Source organism: Pleurodeles waltl, chromosome 5 (genome assembly GCF_031143425.1).
Source record: "Pleurodeles waltl isolate 20211129_DDA chromosome 5, aPleWal1.hap1.20221129, whole genome shotgun sequence".
NCBI classification, from domain to species: domain Eukaryota; kingdom Metazoa; phylum Chordata; class Amphibia; order Caudata; family Salamandridae; genus Pleurodeles; species Pleurodeles waltl.
Genome location: NC_090444.1, coordinates 75,544,188 through 75,567,640, shown reverse-complemented (window position 1 = coordinate 75,567,640; position 23,453 = coordinate 75,544,188). Strand labels below are relative to the sequence as shown.

Genomic DNA, 23,453 nt, shown 5'->3' with positions numbered 1-23,453 from the left:
TTTGCTGATTGTGGATCTGCTGGTAAAGTGGCTCAGACCAGATGCCCAAGTTTGGGATGAAGTGGCAAGCAGGGCACGAAGACAGGGTTTCGCTTTATGTTGACAATCCTGTATACTTGCAACACCCAGAATCCTCTATCCACAGGCTGAAGGATATTTTACACATCTCCAGGGACACTTTAGACCAGAGAGTTGATTCGCCTAAATCACAATATATCCTGATCATGTACCCCAACTTCCATACCCGGGCAGCACTGAGCCAGCCCAGCACACACTTTATATTCTTGGGATTTCACATATCCAAGGACCCAAAAGTATATTGGGACCTCAACATCGCCCCACTGCTGACTCAAACCAGAAAAGAATTGGCTGCTTGGGAAAACCTGCCTATATCAATCACAGACAGAGGGGTCTTTCCAAGGTGATGGTGGTTCTGTGATTCCTGTAAACACTTTAAAATTAACAATATACAGTACATACAGCCCTGATCACAGACATAATATTTTCTACTAGGGAGATTTCTTTGGGTTGCCACTTGGGCAAGGGATTCACTGGCCAAATGCACACAGGTCTCATATAATGGTGGACTGGTGGTACACGACATTCATCTCGGCTACTGGGCCTCACAGTTGGCGGTTATTAATGACTGAATCTCTGGAGACTGCCAAAACCCTCCATATAGGCTGGATATTGATCTCCTCCACATGTAGAATCTTGAGGTGTTGAGATACTCCTCCATCCCCACAGCGATGCCTAAGCAGACCAAGACCTCTCTGGTTTGCTGGCACAGTGCCTTGAAACCTATCCGGTGGTTAAAAACAATCCAAGGGCTGGGGGTGGGGGAGAGTCTCTCTTTGGCAGGGCATCTGGCTCCCTCATGGCTCTGGCCTGGCAGGTTTCGGGACTTGACTGGCATCTCAAAAGTGGATGAAGTGTGGCTGGTGGTCAAATCGAAACATCTGTGCAGCTGAGGGCTCTTCCTTGCACATGTCCCAATTTTACAGCTCACTGCACCTCTGTCGTGGACTTCTACAACACAACCACGTATTGATGGCAGTTACAGAATTAAGGGCCAGATGTAGGAAACTAGCAAATTGCGACTTGCAATTTGCTATGCAGAAAGTTGTCTCAGACACCTTCTGCGAGTCGCTATGGGGTCGCAAAGACCCACCTCATTAATATTAATGAGGTGGGTCGCAATTTGCGCCCCCATAGCGACTCTGGGCACTCACGGGGATGGAGGCCTGCTGGGAACAGCAGACCTCCATGACCGTGACTGCTTTTAAATAAAGCAGTTTTTTTTCCAAGTGTAGCCCGTTTTCCTTAAAGGAAAACGAGCTGCATTTAAAAAAAAAAAACGAAACCTTTAGTTTTGGATTTTTTCAGGGCAGGTAGTGGTCCCTTGGACCACTGCCTGCCCTGAAAAAATAATTTTGGGTCCAGTCACAAAGGGGAAGGGGTCCCATGGGGACCCCTTCCCGTTTGCGAGTGGGTTACCATCCACTTCAAGTGGATGGTAACTGCAACTCCATTTGCGACCACGTACGCGGTCGCAAATGGAATTGCATACCACTGTGACTCGCAAATAGGAAGGGAACACCCCTTCCTATTTGCGACTCGCAAAATGCATTTCTGCATAGCAAACACGCATTTGCGAGTCGCAAACGGCGATTTTAGACGTTTGCGAGTCGCAAACAGTTTGCTACATCTGGCCCTTAATCCTTTGGAACCGAAGATTGTGATGGAGCTGCTTGAGAAAAAGAGCATATCCTGCACATATAGATCTTTACTGGTGAACTCCCCAGACACCCTGAGGGCTAAATGGCATTAGGATGTGGACCTCCTTGAGGATAATGAGTGGTCAGAAGCCAAGATGGCTGTGAGAAAATTGGTCCCCTCTGCCAAACTGAGGCTAATGCAGTTCACATATTTCCAAAGATCATATTACGACTCTATTAAACTTTGAGGAGAAGGAAGCAACGATCACGGTCTGTGCTGTTGAGTGCCATTATTTCACATTTTAAGGGTTTGCCCAGTGATTACCCATTATTGGATAAAGACATATCAAACGCTCAACTACACAACATGCTTTCCTTTGGTACCTACCTCCAAACAGGCTATTCTGGGTCTTGAATAGGAGAAGGTGGACACCCCTGGGACCTGATGGTGGCAATGCGGGACAGAGCCAGGCAGTGGATGGGAGCTGATCCCTCTACCCTTGAAGAATGAATCCGAGTCATGAATATGTGCATGGGACTGCAAAAACTATCAACAGAACCTGTGGCTATCTACAAAATATAAAACTTGGGATGTATAGTGGGGCCTTTGTCTCTGAACTGAAAAGAACATATTGGTGGGGTGGAGACAAATTCACAAAGTGATGAGGCTGTGATCGCTTAAGCAATTTAATGTGAATTTTACTGCAGCAGTGTGCTATTTCTTAGACTTAACAGCAATGAAATAAAAATAATGTTCAAAAAAGTGTGCCTAGGTGCACTGTCTCTTTCTCTCTCTTTCTGTCTCTATGCAGGTTGTGTAACCATTTGCAGCACAGTCTAGATGCATTTCAGAACAGCAGCTTTAATGTTAACAGTTGTAGATTGATTTATTAACGTATTTTAAGTTTTATACTGCAAACATCCAAAGGGAACACATGGTACCTTGCAAACAACCTATTAACACATGGTCAAATTGCCTAAATGAAGAAATAGCAATAACACAGAAAATCAACAGACGGTTTGCATAAACATTCACAATGAACATGCTGGATACATAGCTTTTAAACAAAAATTAACCTGCACACAGATCCCTGGTGGCAAATAATGTGGATAGAAAGAAATCATAATAAGACACAGAATTGTGCTACGTTAATTAAGACGTTTATACACCAATACTTTATCCCTTTTGTACTCTACTCTTCAGTGTCCTGTTGCTATTTTTTTCTCCATGTTCCACACTTTGAGGTTTACTTTTCATTCTGTGTTCTATTGGCTTCATAATCTTATTTCAACAATCTCCTCTTGATAGATCCTCTGAGTCTTTATATTTCTCTTTTCCTCAGTGTCAGTGTTCTTCTCCACTGTTTCATTGCTTTACTTGTCTTAATCTCACATTATTCTCATTTCTAAATCAACATTCTACTCTTCATTTTTGCAGTTCTCCATGCTGTCAGTCTAAGTAGATTTGTGTCTCATACTCATATGGTGCATCCTTTTTCTCTTTGTTTTACCCTTTCAGCTTAATTTCATCTGGCGACCAGGCACTTGCACATGGATGTATTTCCATTCTCTTTATTTCCACTCTTTTATTCTCACCACTTGTCTCTGCATCTTATGGTTTCTTTTTTAACAATGTTTGCACTGATAGTTGTCTCGCATATTATCCCCTCTTCTAAGGAGGATACTAGTGCCCATCCTTTGTACTTCTCACCATTGCCTGTGTCTCTCGTTTCGCATCACATCTTTATATATTCCTCTTTTCTGCTACTTCATTGCCTGCATACATGCCTCCTATTTGTTTTGTGTCTATTTGAAGTGGAACATGATGTGACATTAAAGTTTATGGTATTTGTTTGAGCTGTTAAGTCGTCTGAACTGTAATCAAATGCTATGTTTGTTAAAACTCGATATAAAATAGCCATGCCCCGTTAAATCTTGTAGATGGGTTGATCAAGCTGGATGCCAGTTCATAAAAATGTACACTCATTATAGATGCTGAGGCTAGGTAGCTGCTGGCCTTCCTAGTGCCTATCAACATGAGTGGCTCACTGATTGCCAACAGTTGTCACAGCAGCAATAAATAATATGTACAGGCCACAACAGTGCACACTTACTCACAACTTGGGATGTGTTTAGGGTTTGCCAGCTGCACAACATCCATCAAACATAAGCCAATGTCCAGTCCATCTTATTTAGAATGCACTGCTATCCAGACACTCTAAATAAAGTTTTGGTGCACGTCTCTCATCTGCCAAACTATAAAGCAGGCCCTTTGCATACTAAAACAGTACTTTGGCTGGTTCAGAATTTAAGATGTTTAAGATAACCTTAATGGTCTCCTAAAGGCCTGTAGGTTTCTACAATTAATGGAAGAAAAAAAATCATCTGAAAATGGAAACGATTACAAATGAAAATATTTAAGGGCAATGTTTCAATTACAGGGTATTTATTATTTCTACTCGCACAAGTACTGGATTTCTCACAGGGCTGTAGGGTGTGAAAACAAGATGCTGTTCATGTAGTATTTTGAAAATTGAGATGCAATGTATCAATAAAAAATATTGCTCACGAAGTTAGGGATTCATAAATTTGAAAGTGCAGTTAAAAGAAATATATATTTTCTAAGGATGTTTAGTGATTATTTATTTCAATAGCAATATTCGCAGCCATTCAACAAAAAAGAGGGAATGGCCTGACAGCAGAAAGTTCCACAGGTCATGTGGTTGGTATTTAATGACTGCTAGTGTTGCAAACGTGCAGTGGAGGCCAGATTAAAAGAAGGCTGCTTTTGTGGCAAACCTGTCATCTAAAACAGATTATCAATCAGCGTGGAACTGGAAAACAGCCTACACAGAGGCAAATGAGCTCAAACTTTTAGTAAGAGAAAAAAAACATGAAGAAATATAACTGAGTAAATGTATCTTTTAGTCCCTTGGGAAACACTTGATAATTAAACGGACAATCTAATGTAATACTTTTTGTACCTCAGGACTGTTCTACCCAACCTATCTCCCGGGACCTTTTATAGCATGTTTTCAGTATTGGGGTAAAGAAGATAACTTTACAACATGGCAGTGATGAGACACACGCTTAAAGCAGCCCGACTCCCTTTCAACACAACCTACAACATAAGGAGGACAAGGCCAGTGTCAGGTCACTTAAAAGCAGGTAGAGAAAGGTGGCTGTGGTGCTGGGGTTTGCTTATGCAGATCTCATCCTTTCTGCATTTACAAAAGAACATGGCAGATGCATCTGATCGCTGTCAACTTCTAGTATGTTCCTCCAGCTGGAAAGCCCCCAAAAAGTTTAAAGCCCTGGAGAGGCGGAGTAAGGGTGGGACAGTGGTGGCACAAAAAAGGGACAGTGGAACTTCAATTTCAAGTCCTTGTTTAGGAAGAGACCTTTCACATACTAACACTCACAACTCATAGTGATCTGGGTCAGGTTTTTCAACCTTAGTTCCATCTGGAAGAGTGATTCGCACACTTGTCAGCCGCTCATGTCCATCTGGGTCAGTGTATACTACAGCATGCTTTCGAATACTCCGTCCTATCTGCCAGTTATGTACAAGACGCACAATGGTTTTTATAAAGTGAGGATGATCCTCTCTGTGACAACTTAATCGCTTTTTCTTGATTTCCTCTACAATCCAGCATTTGAGCCATTCCTCTCTGTTAGCTTCCACAAAATCCATCACTTCCTCTGGGACATAAGGATACTCCATACCCCAAACTTCATTTACAAATTTGCGGACTTCCATTTCTGCCCTACTTAACCGTGGAAGCCAATTTCGATAAGGCGTAGCTGGGAGCACCCATACATCTGTACTTCGTACAACTTCCTTAGTAGGTCCCGGGATAACCCTTTCAGCATGCTTGCCTTGGATTCTTCTCTTCTTGTTTGCATCATTCTTGACACCTTGTTTATCCTGTTTTTGACAAACAAGCGGAAGGCACCTAGCACCCCATGATTTTTCACTATTACTTACAGTGCTCTGACGTGCTTCAAACGTCAGAACGTCATCTGGATGCCTTGCATTTGGCTTATGAAAATCGTTTGATGTTGTTTTCCATGAAATATCAAGCTCACCATTGCTGGTTTGCTCCACACAGCACTTTGCAACTGAACTTTCTTCTACATCCATGAACTCTGAAAGTAAGTTGGTGACCTCTGAACAGCATATACTCTCAACGTCAGTAAGCTCAACACTGCTCTCCAACCACTCACTGACCTTCAAAGCTGCAAAATCATCTGGGAGTTCAGCCATGTACAGCAAGGATCTTGCATGTATGTTGGTTGGCAATGACATTTTATCTTGTTCATAATTTACAATGCATTTCTCACTGGTCTGTCTCTCTAAAGACACCAGCATATAATCCTGGGCAGCAGATGCAATGCAGATGTCTTCAGTGTTGTCACGGAGCTCTGCAACTTTCCAGCTTTCGTTATCATGTTCCGTGTTGATACTAACTAAAGAAGTACCTTGGCTTTCAACCTCTTCCTCATCAAAAGTCTGCCTTGGAGGACTCAAGCCATAAATTGTTGCTCTTTCATCTTCAACAGTAACAACATCTAGTCTCTCATCTACAGCCCAGTTGGGTGTTTCCAGAGCACTATCCCTTACTGCTTTACCATGGCACATATGCTCCTTCAAGTTTTTGATAATCTGCATTGACCTCCACTGAAGGAATTCTTCTGCTTCAGTACCCCTTACATGCTGGAAGTACATTTCTTGGCAGCTGTCACACCATGCCTCTGGATCAATGTGCTGCCCCCGGCATTGGCAGTTCCAACAAACTGGGACCCCTTCATTCTCACCATTCTTGAAAATGTAACATATACGTCCAGTAGGGAGGGACCTGGCCATCTTTGCAAAAATGATGGAAATGGCGAAGTAACACGATCAGGTTCACAATGATATGATGCTGTGAAGCAACACAAAACAGAGAACAAGGTGAATCAACATGCAGGACTAACACATGTAATGAACGAGTTACTTACCTTCGGTAACGACTTTTCTGGTGGATACATTAGCTACCTGTGGATTCCTCACCTATTGAATACTCCCCTTGCGCAAGCATTCGACGGAAATCTTCTTCCTAGCTTCTGCACGTCGTCGAGAACGTCACAATTGCCCACGCGACGCCGTCTGACGTCATACAGGCAATAAGAGGTCCTCGCCGACGTGCCGACGTCAGTACCAACATTTTTTACGTGCCTGAGACGAATAGGCCATTGAAACAATCAATCATATAACAATATTTAATAACACCAAAAGATAAAAACATCATTCTAAAATCTCAATTTTTTTTTTAAATACATAAATATATACAATATATCTGCAAGCCCTCAAATACCAAGAGGAGCACAACCAAGAATAACTTGGTCAGACCAGACAGGCAACGGGGAGGCGGGTGGGACCGTGAGGAATCCACAGGTAGTTAATGTATCCACCAGAAAAGTCGTTACCGAAGGTAAGTAACTCGTTCTTCTGATGGATACAACTACCTGTGGATTCCTCACCTAATGAATAGAGTCCCAAAGCAGTACTGCACTCGGTGGAGGGTGCCTGAATGGTCAAACCAAGAAATCCTGCAGCACTGACCATGCAAAATGGCCATCCCTCCTAACCTCTGAATCCAAGCAGTAATGCTTCGCAAAAGTGTGGAGGGATGACCAAGTTGCGGCCTTGCAGATGTCGACCACAGGAACACCCCTAGCCAAGGCCAAAGAGGCCGACTTAGCTCTGGTGGAATGAGCTCTTATTCCATCAGGGGGTTCCTTCTTTGCCAGAGAGTAACACAGTTTAATGCAAAGAATGACCAACCTGGAGAGTGTTCTCTTGTGGACTGCCCTTCCTCTCCTCTTTCCCACGTACCCGATGAAGAGCTGATCCTCCAACCTAAAATCCTTCGTTCTGTCCACGTAGCTCAGCGCTCTCCTCGGGTCTAAGCGGTGCAGTCTTTCTTCCTCTTTCGAAGGATGAGGTGGAGGATAAAACGAGGAAAGAGTAATTGTCTGGGCCATATGAAAGGGTGAAACAACCTTGGGCAGGAAAGTAGCCTTGGTCCTCAACACCACCTTATCCCCATAAAAAGATGTATACAGGGGTTTTACAGATAGAGCCTGCAGCTCACTCACTCTTCTTGCTGAAGTAATTGCAACAAGGAAAACTGTCTTCAGAACCAATAACCTTAAAGGGCAAGAATGCATCGGCTTAAACGGCGAGCCCATAAGAAAAGTCAAGACTTGGTTCAAATCCCACTGGGGCATAATGAAAGGAGTGGGAGGAAATTTATTAATGAGACCTTTTAAAAATCTTAGCACTATAGGAGATTTAAATAAAGAAGGCTGGTCTGGAAGGCATAGAAAGGCTGACAGGGCCGACAAATATCCCTTGACTGTAGCCACTACACAACCCCTCTGTGCTAGGGACAACGCAAACGACAAGATATCCGATAAGTGGGCACGTAAGGGATCAATTTGTTTCTCTCCACACCAAATCACAAATTTAGCCCACCTGCTAGCGTAGATAGATTTAGTGGAGTGTCGCCTGGCCGATAAAATAACATCCACTACCTCAGGTGGGAGAGAAAAGGAACTCAGGTTGCCCCGTTCAATCTCCAGGCATAAAGGTGCAGGCTCTGGAGGTGGGGGTGTAAAACCTGCCCCTGCGACTGCGAGAGGAGGTCTGCCCTGAGAGGGAGACGGAGCGGGGGGCACAGAGAGAGTTGGAGAAGATCCGAATACCATACCCTTCTTGGCCAATCCGGAGCTATTACGATGACTTGGGACCGGTCTTGGCGAATTTTCCTCAAAACTCGAGGAATTGAAGGTATGGGGGGAACGGGTAAAGTAACTGGTCGCGCCAGGTGATCTGAAACGCGTCCCCCAATGTTCCTTGCACCGGATACTGGAGGCTGCAGAACAAGTGAGAGTTCTCCCGAGTGGCAAAAAGATCTATCAGAGGGAACCCCCACATCTGGAAGATTTGTCGGACTAGATCCGAATGGAGACGCCACTCGTGATCGGTTGAGAAATGCCGACTGAGACTGTCCACACGCACGTTCAAGACTCCGGCCAGATGGTTTGCTACCAAGCAAATCAGATGGTCCCTTGCCCAGGACCATAGCCGCAGAGCTTCTCTGCAGAGAAGGTACGACCCTACTCCTCCCTGTTTGTTTATATACCACATCGCGGTAGTATTGTCCGTCAGGACCTGAACCGACTGACCGCGAAGGGAAGGGAGGAAGGCCTTGAGAGCCAGACGTATTGCCCGCAACTCCAACAGATTTATATGAAACATCTGTTCCACTGGAGACCAAAGACCTTTGACCTCCAGGTCCCCCAGATGAGCACCCCACCCTAGAGTGGAAGCATCCGTTATTACTGTGGTCACCGGCGGAGGTTGCGAGAACGGCCTTCCTTGAGAAAGATTGCCGTCCGCAATCCACCATTTTAAATCCGCCGCAGCGTCCCTGGAGATATTTACCAATTCCTCGAGATCCCCTTTGTGTTGAGACCACTGCTTCCGGAGGGACCACTGAAGAGCCCTCATGTGCCAGCGAGCGTGAGTGACCAACAGAATGCAAGAAGAGAACAGACCGAGCAGACGCAGGACCTTGAGGACTGGAACGACCGCTCCACTTTGAAACACTGGAGTCAACGCCTGAATGTCCTGAATCCGCTGAGGCGGAGGAAAGGCTCGATTCAATGTTGTATCCAGAACTGCCCCTATGAACAGGAGGCGCTGAGAGGGCTCTAGGTGAGATTTGGGCACATTCACTGAAAAACCCAGGTCGAACAACAACTGGGTTGTCGACTGTAGGTGATGCAACACAAGCTCCGGAGACTTGGCTTTGATCAACCAGTCGTCCAGGTAAGGAAATACCGCTATCCCCTTCTTTCTGAGCTCTGCTGCAACCACGGACATCACCTTTGTGAAGACTCGAGGTGCTGAAGTAAGACCAAACGGAAGGACCGCGAACTGATAGTGCTGCGATCCCACCACAAACCGGAGATACTTCCTGTGCGACTTGAGTAACTGTATATGAAAGTAAGCATCCTGCAAGTCGACGGACACCATCCAGTCTCCATCGTTCAGCGCCAAAAGCACCTGAGCCAGGGTCAGCATCTTGAACTTCTCCTGTTTGAGGAACCAATTCAAGATCCTCCGGTCCAGGATTGGTCTCAACCGACCATCCTTCTTGGGGATCAATAAGTATCTTGATTAACAACCCTGACCCCTCTCCTGCTCTGGAACCAACTCCACCGCACCCTTTGAAAGGAGGACTTGAACCTCCTGTTCTAGCAACAGGAGATGCTCTGAACAGTAGGATGGGCGGGGCGGGATGGGGGGAGGAAACTCCAGAAAGGGAAGGGCATAGCCTTTCCCCACAATGCTGATGACCCAGGAGTCTGATGTTATAACCTCCCACTTGCGGAGAAAGTGCAATAACCTCCCCCCTACAGGAGTGGTATGAGAAGGAATTGGTGGAAGACTGAGGCTGCTTCCCATGTTGCACCCCTCCAGAGGAAGAGGCAGAGTGCTGCTGGGCGGCTCCCCTGGTTCGGACCTACCCCTCCCCCTGTATGATCTGTAGGAGAGAGCAGAGGCGGGTTGTTGCTGAAATCTGCCTCGAAAGGAGGAGGAGGAACCACGACCAAACCCTCTAAACCTTCTAAAAAATCTGGATGAAACAGAAGAGGAGGCCTGCAAGCCTAAAGACTTCGCCGTGGCCCTACTCTCCTTAAACCTCTCTAGGGCAGAGTCCGCCTTGGAGCCAAAAAGTTTATCCCCATCGAAGGGAAGATCCAACAAGGTTGACTGTACATCAGACGAGAAACCAGAGCTACGAAGCCAGGCTTGCCTCCTTGTAACAACAGCAGTACCCACAGCCCTGGCTACAGACTCAGTCGTATCCAGTCCAGATTGGATTACTTGGGTTGCCGCTGCTTGAGCATCAGAAACCGGGCTCATCACCTCTTGAGACACCTCAGTATGGGACGACTTTATTTCATCCATCAGGGCGTAAATGTATCTTCCCAAAATACATGTAGCATTAGTAGATTTTAAAGCCATGCTACATGACGAAAAAGCCTTTTTAGAAGAATGGTCCATCTTCTTTGAGTCTCTGTCTGAAGGCACACCTGGAAATTAACCTGGGGCAGACCGGGATGAACCTGAAGCCTGAACCACCAGGCTCTCAGGGGTTGGGTGCCTGGACAGAAAACCTGGGTCAGCAGGAGCCACTCGATATCTTCGAGCCACCGATCTATTCACTGCCGAAGATGACACCGGCTTCTTCCATATTTCCAGGATTGGATCTAACAGAGCCTCATTAAAAGCCAGAAGTGGCTCTGCAGCTGTTGAAGCAGGATGCAATACTTCTGTTAAAATATTAGGCTTAGACACCGGCAAAGGAAGGTCCAAAAAATCAGCTGCTTTCTTAATAGCCGAGTGGAATGATGCAGCCTCCTCCGTATACTCTCCAGGCGATGTTAAGTCCCATTCTGGAGAGGTGTCCAAACCACTGGCTGTATCTAAACCATGGAGGTCTCCCTGAGATTCCTCAATCTCTCCTTCCTCCAATGCCTGCTTCTGATATTCTTGCTCCTCAAGGAGGCGAAGAGCAAGTCTCCTCGAATGCAACATTGCCTCAATTCTAGGCGTTGACATGGCTTCGGCAGACGTCGAAGCTTGACGCCGATCCTCGGATCCATCAGACGCCGGATCCATCAGCGCCATGGATTTCTTAGGCGCCGTACGAGGCAAAGGGCGGACAGGAGACTGTTCCGGCGCCGGAGCCACATGTCTACTCGGCTTCACCGGTTGACGCCATAGGCGCCGAGCCCACATTTCCCATGGGAAGAAAGGGCATAAAATGTGCCGGTCATAACGGAGCCGGAGCACCCATGTTGAAAGCCAAGGGGCACCACCTGGAGCCATCTGCTGAAAAATTGTAAACATCGCATTCAAGAATGCGGAACTGTCGGCTCCTGGGGCCGGGAAAGCCGGATACTGAGGAGCCTGGAGTCGAGGCAACATCGGCGCCGGCGTCTGAGAAGCTGGTGAGAACTCCTGACGCTGAGGAACCTCAAACACCGATGGAGGATTCACAGGCGACGTCGGCGAAGCTGGTGAAGTCGGTGATGCAAACGGCGTCTGCGGCTGTGGAGAGATGGTGGGACTCACTTCCCATGTCTTGTGGCGTTGAGCTGAAGGCGACCTCGAACGCTATCTCTCCCTACTCGACCGGCGCCGAAATTCACGACGACGCCGGGAGTCACGATGACGCCGATGCGACTTCGGAGAAGATGACTTGCGATGATGCCGATTTTCTTTTTTCTTAGACTTCGCCAAAAAGAGCTTTGCTTCTCGCTCTTTTAATGCCTTCGGATTCATCCGTTGACAAGAGTCACATTTGTCAACGTCATGGTCGGAGCTGACACACCACAAACAGTCTGTATGTGGGTCCGTAACCGACATCTTGCCACCGCACTACTCATTGCAGGGCTTGAATCCGGATTTTCTTTGCGACTTTCTATCTTTTCTCAAAGAAGAAACAGCAAAAATAACTGCAACTACGTAGAGTAGTAACAGTAGCTCCCTTGAAGAATAACCGTTGTTCGAATGGCACGGAAAAAAGGGAACTGATGTCGGCGAGGACCTCTTATTGCCTGTATGACGTCAGACGGCGTCGCGTGGGCAATTGTGACGTCCTCGTCGACGTGCAGAAGCTAGGAAGAAGATTTCCATTGAATGCTGGCGCAAGAGGAGTATTCAATAGGTGAGGAATCCACAGGTAGTTGTATCCATCAGAAATTAGTTTACTGCAACACATCAGACATGTCAAAACAAAGCACACACACTTTCAGTTTCAAATGTGCTTAATATGAAGTAGCTTAGGAATGTTACAGAGCCCTTCGTAGTCATTCTTCAGAAATGTTCAAGTTACCCAAACTGATTTGAAGAACACAGTACTTCACCTTCATGTAAAATATATGGAACAAATGCCAATGTCTGAAAAATAAGAACACCAAACATAGTGCAGTGACAAAATGGGCATATCTTCAGTTTCAAAACTTATTTTTACTTACGTTATACCATATAGGATGCCTAACCACTGCTGTTCAAGTAGCCTGTCATTATGTACTAAAAGTGAAGGTCACAGGGGTGGCTGAAAGGAGGAGGGTATCGAAGGGGGAGGGATTTAGCAGGTGATGTCATGTGGTGAGGGGCTAGCTGAAATACTTTGCTTAAGGTACCGTCTACATTAGGGTCACTTCTCTCTTGATAAACTTTCCTGCTGTATGGCTCTCCTTCCTCCAATGAATGGATATCCTCCTTCGGGGGAGACACTGGGGGGTGCTGCGAGGGAAGGCAAAAGTCTTCATGCACAGCAAAAAGTACAAAAATAAAATCTAACTTTGGAGTCTGTGTTTTTATCTTTATTACAAGGCAGGAGGATTTATTGTGCAGTGTTTCTTTGTGCCTTTTATTTTCACAACACACTTTTAGTTCAGGACATTTCCCTCAATCTCACAGCTTTGGGCAGGAAATAACAAAAAAGAAGGGCATCATCCACTATAAATAGGAGACGTCCACCTTTAACTTCTACATTTCTGTCTGTTTTCTGAGCTAAGTATGTGTTGAAATTCAGGGCATTTTGCCCCTTAAAACTATTATGTTAGTATGATTCATTAATGCTTTATTGAGGATATTGCCACCTTTGTCGTGTATTTAATGTTCTTTGGTGCAGCACATGCGAATGTTAACACACTAACTCTTTCTAGTTGTTTGTTGCTCTTTATGATTATTTTCTTGCTGTTCATGTTAAATGGTGTGTAATTCGCCAAAGGAAATGTGTTTCTGATTCTTCAGACTGTCTGGGTTGACAGCTATTTGCTTTGTTACAAATGGTGCTCCGGAGACTTTTCATCTATAAAAGCTGCAGGTAATACGGTGTCATTTTTGCTTTATTAAAGGAACTATTAGAAGCTTCTATTTCACTTGTTACGAGGGATTAATTCCTGTTAGAGCAATTATGTATTACAATTAAAATAGAGAAATGAAGAGGATGATGAGGAGTTTAAAAAATACCTCAGAACATTTTAGACACTTCTGTGTCTAATTCAATTTAGATAGTGGTCTCATCGTCATTTAGAAATGTGGCCACTTAAATAGGTAACTCAGAGGCAAGTGCAGTATCAAACACACTGTCTGTACCTGCAGAGTATATGCCCTGTAAGAGAAACTGTTTAGTCGAGGTGGCAAGAGAATGATGAAAATTAATCCTATTTCCTCTCAAGGGTGTGAGGGGGTGACAATCGTGGCAGTTCAGTTCCCTGTAAGGATAATGGACCATGGTCAATGTGGCAAGACACAACTTATGACATTACTGAACACAATTTTGATGAGTGTTACTACAGTGCTGATGATGGTATAAATAGTGTGAAAAAATTAAAACAGGGGACAAACTCCAAACTTTGGATTAGGGAGGCAACCCTATGTTTGAGCCTGGACTGATACAACACCCAAATTGTGCTGAGTGGGCACCTCAAGCTTTTGTTGATGAATATATAAAGTCTAAAATCAGCAGCCCAGCGGACAGGGGCACCATACTGATTACTTTTTGTTAAGGGAATACAACACTGGTCTTAGGTTCCAAGATCGTGACATTCCTGAGTAGAGGTGACAAGGACCTTAAAAGGGGTGCCGACAGGGCATGGCATCAGGTCAAGATAATTATTGAATACTCTGGGTCCCTTACTCTAATGATATGCATAGCTTAAGAGGCAAAAAGAAACAGGGGATCAGATGGACCCGGAAGTAGTTTCTAGCTGGGCCCAGAGGAGGATATTTTTTCTTGGCAATGTGAATGCAGGGCTTTATTCTGAAAGGTGCAAGAAATTACTGAAGCACATTAATATTAATAGCCAGGCATTGTTGTTTGGAGATGATTTTATCAAGGACTTTGGACGATATGTCCAAACTTTTGTCTCCCTGGACAAAGTGCATTCACTCTAGCCTGTCTATGGTTGGGTCTCTCCCAGAGCTGGTTGATATGCGGGTTGATCTGCAGACCCTATTACCATAGTATGGATATTCCAGATGAATGTTCTTCCCAAAGTTGAATGGGGGGACGTTTACTTGTCAGCAGAGGCCGCGTAAAAGGAGGAGAGCTCAAGGTAAGCATTGTGTCTTCTCCCCTTGTAAAAGTTAGGAGTAGGTTACCACTCTTTGTTCAACAGTGGGGATCAGTATCAAGCAAGCCCTGGGTATTGAAAACAGTGAGGGGATTTCAAATAAAGTGTTATGCAGTCTGAGTTTCAACCAGATGGCCTATACCAATACAGTTTTCCCAAGTGCAGTGGAAACTAGTTATTACAGAAATACAAAAATTGTTGCAGAAGTGAGCAATAAAAATGTCTTCCAGACACTAGGGTTTTTTCAGCAATATATTTCTTGAGATATTTAAACCAATTTGTACTTTACCATAATTTCAAGTTGAAGATGATAATATGTCTTGAAGATATTCTTCTGCTAGGAGATTGGATGATATGACTGGATCTCAAAGATGCTTACTTAACAGAACCAATATGTCAGCAACACAGGAAGTGTCTGCTATTCCTATGGCAAGGGCAGGTGTTCAGGTTCAAGTCCCTTCCATTTGAGGTTATCCTCCACTCCTTGGTACTTCACCAAGCTGTTAAAACCTCTGGTGGGGGCCCTCAGAGACCAATCTGATATTCTTAGGACAGAGAAGGAGAAGCTAGGGCTAGTTCAGAATGCCTAACAGCTGATCCAAACATTGGGTATCATTATCAACGTAGCAAAATGGGAATGCATTTCCTTAAGGAGGATGGAATTTTTGGGATTTCTGGTGGATTCAGAGAACAGTGTTGTTACAGGATTCAAAGCTACGGTTAATCAAGGGGACATTGAGGCTGATGTTGGCTCATCAGTTTCTCTTGGCTGGTTGATAAGGCCAGTGGGCCTGCTCTCTTCCTCAATTCAGTTGGTTTTTCCAGAACCTCTAAATTACAGGGTCCTCCAGCATGCGAAGATAAGGGACCTGCAGAGGTGTTTCGAATAGTCACTGGTCATTCTTTTAAGTCAGGAATTAATGGAAGAAATAGGTTGGTGGTTAAATCACAGAGATGCCATCTTTTCTACGTCCCCAGATTTTGTCTTAGAATCAGATGCAAGTATTTGGGGCTGTGGCACCAGATGTGGCAGTTACATGACTGGGGGAGAATGGTCTATGAGAAAGTTGGCAATTCACATAAACTGTTTAGAGCTTATTGCAAGCTCCTTTGCAAATGGAAGTCTGGTACAAAAAAAAAAAAGTGTACAGTTCTTTGGATAGACAGATACATAAACAGACTAGAAGGTACAAAATCAACGAGTTTTGACTTCAGCAGAGGATTGCTCCTGTAGCAAAGTAGATTATGGTCCATGCAATATGGCAGGGGACTGGTATATGATGACCCTGTTCGACGCCAGCGAGAGGCTTCTGAATCCTCAGATATTCAATACCATGAACAAGTTGTTCCAAGATACAGCTCAGCTAAGGAAATATTTCAGCTGCAGACTAGATCCCAATGCACTAGCAAAGGATGCTTTTCTTCAGGAATAGTCTGGTGGAAATCTCTACACTTTTGTACCTTTTATTGTGAAGCCAAGATGCATGTCTCAGATCTGCAGGCAATTAGCAAGTGGCACTTTGGCAATTCCACCATGGAAGGCACAACTGTGGTATCCCCTCTTCTACATTGCCAAGGGATTACCAAATTCTAAACTCAGTTTTAATCAGTTATTGAAGGATACTCTTGGACACAGTCACAATCATGTTCTAGAAGGCAAGCTCAGTCTGGTAGCATGAAACTTTTTGGGATGTTTATAGATGTCAGGGCTTTCTGAGTCAGCCTCCGGTAAAGGGTATATAGGCCTGGAATAAATGGCGCATGAAATGCGTTTTTGATCCCATTCTGTCAAATGTCACAAGTGTTCTAATATTTCTGGCATCACTTGCCTTCAACAACTGTCTACGAGAATCTACAATTCTTCTCTCATCATCCATAACAGTCACAAATACTGACAGACAGCTAGAATAGCCATTATTTCATCTCAAAGAAGAGAAGCTGCAAGCCCAATAGCAAGAGTTACTAGGATAAACAATTTGTAATTACTCCCTCGCCCCAGTGCTTGAAGAAAAATGGCATAATTTCAAAGTATTCTGAGGAACACAGCTAAATCATACAGTTCTGAAGCTTTGACTAGACAGAGCATAATTTGTGGAGCAGCCCTCCCTAATATTACAACAAGTATGAATGTTGGTCCACATGGCTGTAAGAGCACTGACATGGTCAGGCTGCTTGAGCTTGGATAACACCCAGAAAGAGTTTGCTGATGGTAAAATACCTCGGAATAAAGTAGATAACGCATTGCTCAGTGGAAGGACTGGGGTGCCAAAGCAAACAATGTAGGGTCTGTTAGAAGAGTGGAGCAACTGCATATAATGCAAAAACAACCTGAGAGACCTAACAGTTAAACTGTTATGGGCCTGTTTAGCATCTGAGCATGGATTTTCTTTTTTAAAGATGCAGTGAGAACAAGCAATGGTTTCTTAGAACAACCCTAATCCCAAAGACCAGTACAGGATGTGGGATGTGATCTAATAGCAATGGGGAATAGGTTCTTTCAGGATGCCAGTTTAATGTCACCGAATGCTACAGACTTCAGAAGGCTTGGGTACCAAAGGAGCATAAATATCCCTTAAATTCACAGGGGCCAACAACCACAGGGTACAAGTGGACGACCGTATATAAACATAATTTAACATTTTGAAAAGGGAAGCATTCTCTTCCTTACCTATTCTAGAGGCCAATAACTATCAAACAGGATCTTCAAGAGTTGTTGACCAGTGAAACACCACATAAAACACAAGATCTACTGTGCATGAAATCGGGCTCATGTACTTTGTTGGGTCTCAATGTTAAAACTTCATGCTATATTGGCATGCGGCCGAATTTCCTTAGCTGCCTGAAAAAATTCACCGTATGTGTGAGTAGTTCTATAGCGCTGTTTCAAGAATACCCAAGATTGCACAAGTTAAGTCCTCAGTTAGGAAGTGGCCAAGATTAGAAAATGAGCCCAAGGGAGCATCACACTGCCAATTAGATCTAGTTAAGATTCCCCTTTCAAAGGCAAACAACGGAGGAACTTAAATGTTTGCATCAAACTGTGCTATTAGAATAGCTGGCTCTCCAACAACATTTAAACACGAGATGCACCAGAAGAAAGACAGTAAGAAAAAACCTATCAAAGGAAATTAGATATGTATCCTCAATGAATCCAGTCTGTGCCCATCCAGAAGGTAAGCATGCCACACTCGACGTGTTCATGAAAGGCACAGTCTGTAACACTAGTTCACCACCTTTTTGTTCAACTCAGTGGGAGAACACTTCACTCTGCAAGGTTTACTCACCTGTGAGTCAAGAACAGCAGTGAATGAACAGAGGACAACCACATGCAGTTTGATAAGAGCCCAAGACAATATCTCAACGGTCAGCAAGTAAAAAGCTCACAAAACATTTTTTCATCAGTAATCTACATTATCCTTTACAGGTTGTTTAACACCTCTATGCTCTGGATGCTTCCTAATAGCATGACTTGAAATGCTAAGGCACAGACAGGTGACTCCTCTCCGACCCAATCGCGCCCTGGAAAAGGTTGGAAATTTACTTCTGACAAGGGAAGAAGATAAAACATTTCCAGCGGGAGAAGGGACTAACTCATATGTGATGGAACCAGAAGATGTATGCATCACCCTAGGTCTTCTGAGTAGTCACCTGTCAGAGAAAGTCAGCCGTTACGTGGTGCACAGATTGAGGAAACCTCTAGACAAGGGGCTAAGGGGTCGTCTGAAAGCAGAATGCCCCTGCCCATGAATGGACGGGAGAATATCTGCACACCTAAGACAGATGAGAAAATGTCCACTTTTCTATCCAAATTTGTCAAGGATCCTAAGGAGAGGATCAAGAGGTCCTGGAGGCAATGTCAAGATAAGTTACCCTATGTGATAAGACCCTTTACTAAGATTCTAGATATGGCAGGGAGGCTAAAGTGAAGTGGGAGTCCCGGCCCCACATATTCTCTCTAATTGGGCACAGCAGGCAATTTGCCTTTTGGGCAATGCTAACAGGATGGATGACACATACACAAGACGACTGGGCTCTGCAGACAAAGCAGGGTTTCCATTTGGAGATCTGAGGGACTCTGAAGCAAGTGCATCGCACACAAACTCTTGTCTTTTCATCGAATCGGAGGGCAGCAGTAGACGCAGAGGGCGAAGCCTTGGAAGCCAAGAGAGCAGTATTCAGACCGTTGATCCAAACTAGGGGCTTTGTCAGCATTGGTTTCTGGTGCAGAAGAAAGAAAAAGGGTGACACCTTTTGCTCAATCTCAGGGAATTTAATGGTTGGCTTGTTTATTGCCACTTTCAAATGGAAGGTACCCACCTTCACAGGGACATTCTTCAACAGAACTACTGGATGGTCACATACTATTGAATAGACTCAAATCTGGACCTCCCAATTTTCACTTCATACTAACACTTCCTGCAGTTTTCTTATAGAAGCAATATTTTTGAGTTCACTGTGTTTCACTTTGTTTTCTCCTCAGCTCTTTGATGTTTCACCAAGTTAACGAGGCTGCTGGCAGAAGCTTTAAGGGTGAGGGGGTATAAAGCTGACTGTGTACCCAGAACATCTGCCCCTCATGGGCCAATCGTGGGACTGGTTGCTTTCCCATCTGCAGATCATGATTACTCTTATTAAGAGTATTGTCTTTGTGATCAATATAAAAAGTCGGACCTGACTCCCTTCTCAGTTGATCATATTTCTGGGTTTCTTGATCAAGTATTTTCCTGCCTCCCTTCACTCTCCGAAGCCAAAGGTACTAGCCATCAGGCAGGAGTTACATTACTCTTGTCATTCAGGAAAGTTTCCTTCACAAGCTGGCATGCATTGGGGAGGGGCTCCTTTCCTCACCTATTGAAACAATTTTTTAACGCCATCTCCATTACTGGGTCTTCCTAAGACTCAAATGAGTACACCGTCACAAAGGCCTGAAGTATTCAAACTTAGAGCCTGATTTAGATCTGGGCAGACCCAGTCCGCCAAAATATAAATCTCATTATATACTATAGGATTTATATTTCTGCGGACGGGATATCCGTTACCATTGTGACGGAGTAACTCGTCCACCCAAATCTAAATCAGGCCCTAAGTCTCCTTCATGGAGAAAGCCAAAATGGAAATTCGTTGTTGATTGGAACATATGGAGACCTGGAAAGGAAGAGCAATTTTTGGCAATGCTCCGGACCTTGTCATCGAATCGGATGCCAACAGTCGGGCTGGGGGTGCACTGCAGCGACATTTCCACATGCTGACACTGGTCAGCAGGGAAACTTGAAGTCCATAACAACTGTCTCAAATTGTTGATGGGTTCTTTCACAGTAAAGGCACTGATGACAGACACCCTCTCCTGTTGTGTTCTTTTGCAGACAGACGGTATTTGGCCTAAGGATTTTGGCATATCTGTCTGGCCAACAAGATATCGGTGGTAGCAACGCATCTTCCAGGTTTTTTTAATGTGGTGGCAGACTGGAATTTCAGATACCTGGACGATGCCAAGCGACTGGATGTTGACATGTCCCATATTTTTGGGGCAGCTGAACAGTCCTTGTGAAGTGGACCTCTTTGCCTACCGTTTGAACTGTCAACTAGAGAAATTCTTCAGATGACATCTGGACCCATAACCCTGGGTGTTCAACACCTTTCTCCAAGACTGGGAGGGTGGGCAAGCAATCACACCTTCCCTTCCTTCGCTATGAACAAAAAGACATTGGAACAATTATACAAAGTAATTTTGGTCAGTCCTCTCTGAAGGGCTCAAGCTTGGTTTCTGGTTCTTCTGGGGCATTTTGGGGGGATTTTCTAATCCTTTGATCCTTCTCCCCAAGATTGGAATATTGTGACAAATCGGTTCTTGTCATGGCCCATAAATAAATTCCAGGCTTGAAAAGAAATTTCCCAAAACTTAAATAGCACTTTGCCTGGTCTTCTGTAGACGGGTATCTGATGTAGAGCCCCTGACTTGACAGGCAGGATGTTTAATCCAGATGGACTGACCTCTGTGAGCCCAAGAAGGACACAATCGAATACTAGGTTAGTAACTTATCCTGTTTTCCCTCATCATCTGAAACTACGCATAGTGAACTTTCTTAAGGCTTATGAGGAAATAATGTCTGTGGTCTGCCTGGAAGGTGGGTTAATCAACATCGTATTTCCATCAGGAAGACCTCTGGTGTAGTATCGTCCACGAGATGGGTCGCTGGTTCTCGTCTGAAGCAGCAATTAACATCTTGCTTCAGGGCTTATTTGGCCGCAGGTGCAATGGCATCTAAAGCTTTTGTGCTTTACAGAGGCTAGGAAGGAGTGTCTTCATCAGATTGTAGAATCGACCGTGGGATAATCACGTGGTTGATGACAATGCATACGCTACTCCTAATTATTTGTCAGTGGTATAGGGGATGTTAAAACGTTTAATGTATCCGGTGCAATGCAGTGCTTGAGTGGTATGCTGTATGATTTCAATAAAGAATTGTTGCAAAAAAATAAAAAAGCCTTTGTGAAGGTGGTAGACTGAAAGACATTATGATCTGCTGAATCTATCTTCAAGGAATTTTAATTTAAACTGGTGGTGAATGTGGTTTATCCAGTCCTGAGTAAGCTTTGATTTTGCATAATTCTTACCTCCGGGCCTGACACAGATGTAACAATTCCTAACCATTGTGACAGAAAGTTTACATTTTATTAAAGACACTGAGGCGAGAAGTATCTGACCTGGTTTCTGGTTCATCATGTCCCCCCTAGAAGACACTGTAAGGTGTAAGTATATCTCTTAATTAATATTGTGCTTGCTTTGTTCACTTTGGCTTGCATAAAGTTTGCTTTGAGAGCAGTTTAAGCTTCCACTGCTGAATCATAGTGGTGTATATACCACAGCAGGCTCAGAATCCAAAAAGGATTTGTGATGTTAAAATAGATAATCTGTGCCTTTCGCATGCAGAAAAAAGGCCTTTTCGACCGAACTGTGACTAATGGCGAGTGCTGGATCCTGATTGACTGAAACATGCACTGGTTATTCTAGGACTATAATTTTCTCTTGTTCTCTTTGTTCCTTGAAGTGTCATAAGAACATTGTTTTTTCTATGTTTTTGTATGCTGCTGCAGTTGGAATAAAAGGAAATTAATGTATAATCCTTGCCTCTGTGTCCATGTTAGAATTTAAGCTTTCCATCACAATGGTTAGGAATTTTTACATTCCACACCCCTGCTTATCCCTGGATGCATTTGTGTGTACACTGGAGTGAGCTATATTGTGCTGCAGTGTATGTTTGATGCGGGCAGACGTCAGGCAGCAGACTGCTCATCTGTAAAAGTGTACCTGTTTGGATTGGACAATCTCAATCCCTGCTCATGTGGAAAACACTGTGAATAAGAACTACGCACTGTGGCAAGAGAACATCCAACATATGGAAACTGTAGTAGGATGTTCTGATAACACTTTTAGATGTGCCCAACAAAAGAAAATTAGCAAGGTGCTATCATGGCAGGTACGATTTTAGACCACATGCTGCAATGGGAAGAATGGATGAGTGCTAATGGCGTCCCCAGGCATGGCAGTGGCCAATGTATAAGTGTAGACACCAGCCACTGTGCTGCCAGTGCACACCCTTGATGGCAATGAGTTTTCACCACACCAGACAATAGCCTGGCACCAACTACGGCTTAGGAACCAATCCGGTATCACCGCTATTTACTGGAGAATTGTATCGACAGCAAGAACTCTGTAGACAAGGCCAGGAAAAATACGAACTTCCAGAAGAATTTAGAGAATTATCAGACACCTGCTTTGGTGACGGAAACCTCCGCCCGAGGGCAGGTATTCATACCCAGTCAAAAAAACAGAGTAAAAAACAGACCTTACTGCTCCTGACTTTGTTCTAGAACAGGACTGTTAAGCTGTTCTAAAGGGAAGGCATGCCCACTTTCTGTGACGATGAAGAGGACCCCACTGAGCTGGCTCACATGCAAGTGCAATGCTGTTGCAAAGCTTCTTCTAAGCTGCCATTTTTGGACTTTCAACGCTCTAGATTAGCTGTTTTAAATAGCACCAGGTTGCTCAAATGAAGACTGAGAATAAAAAATGCTTTCCAGAGGTGTGGACTCTCAGATTTATGTTAATGTATGACTTGCATGGGCAATTTGCTGATACTTATTCACTTTTAGACACAGCTTTTAGACAAGACCTCGCCCAAGCCATTGAAGGATTTTTTTTTGTACAAATGTAGACTGTCGCTAAATTCAGTACCGTGTGGGAGACCTTTAAGGTGTACATACATGGAGTGACCATCACAAAGCATGCAGGAGTGGTGAAGTCTCTCTAGGGGAGTTTGGCACGATTGGAGAAAGGTATAGGGCAGCTGGAGGGGGAGCAACAGACCTCTGGAAATGCTAAACTGCTTGTCATTATTCACACAAAGTTAACGGAATTTAGAGACAGCACATACTGAAGTCCAGCATATGCGGAAGTATGCCATGGCCCGCGCATATGGGGAAAGGGATCGCCCAGGTGCAACACTAGCGACCCTTTGGCACCCC

General features: G+C 44.4%; 1 protein-coding gene across 2 annotated transcripts in view; it reads right to left on the bottom strand.

The window, feature by feature from the left end:
* Nucleotides 1-2,474: 2,474 nt before the first annotated feature.
* The window catches only part of LOC138295363 (uncharacterized), a 44,056-nt gene continuing 23,077 nt past the window's right edge, over nt 2,475-23,453 (bottom strand). For both annotated transcript variants that reach the window (XM_069233605.1, XM_069233604.1), the window contains exon 2: nt 2,475-6,643. In XM_069233605.1, the coding sequence (XP_069089706.1) occupies nt 5,137-6,585 (1,449 nt within the window). In that variant the 5' untranslated portion in view covers nt 6,586-6,643 and the 3' untranslated portion in view covers nt 2,475-5,136. The remainder of the gene's footprint in view (nt 6,644-23,453) is intronic.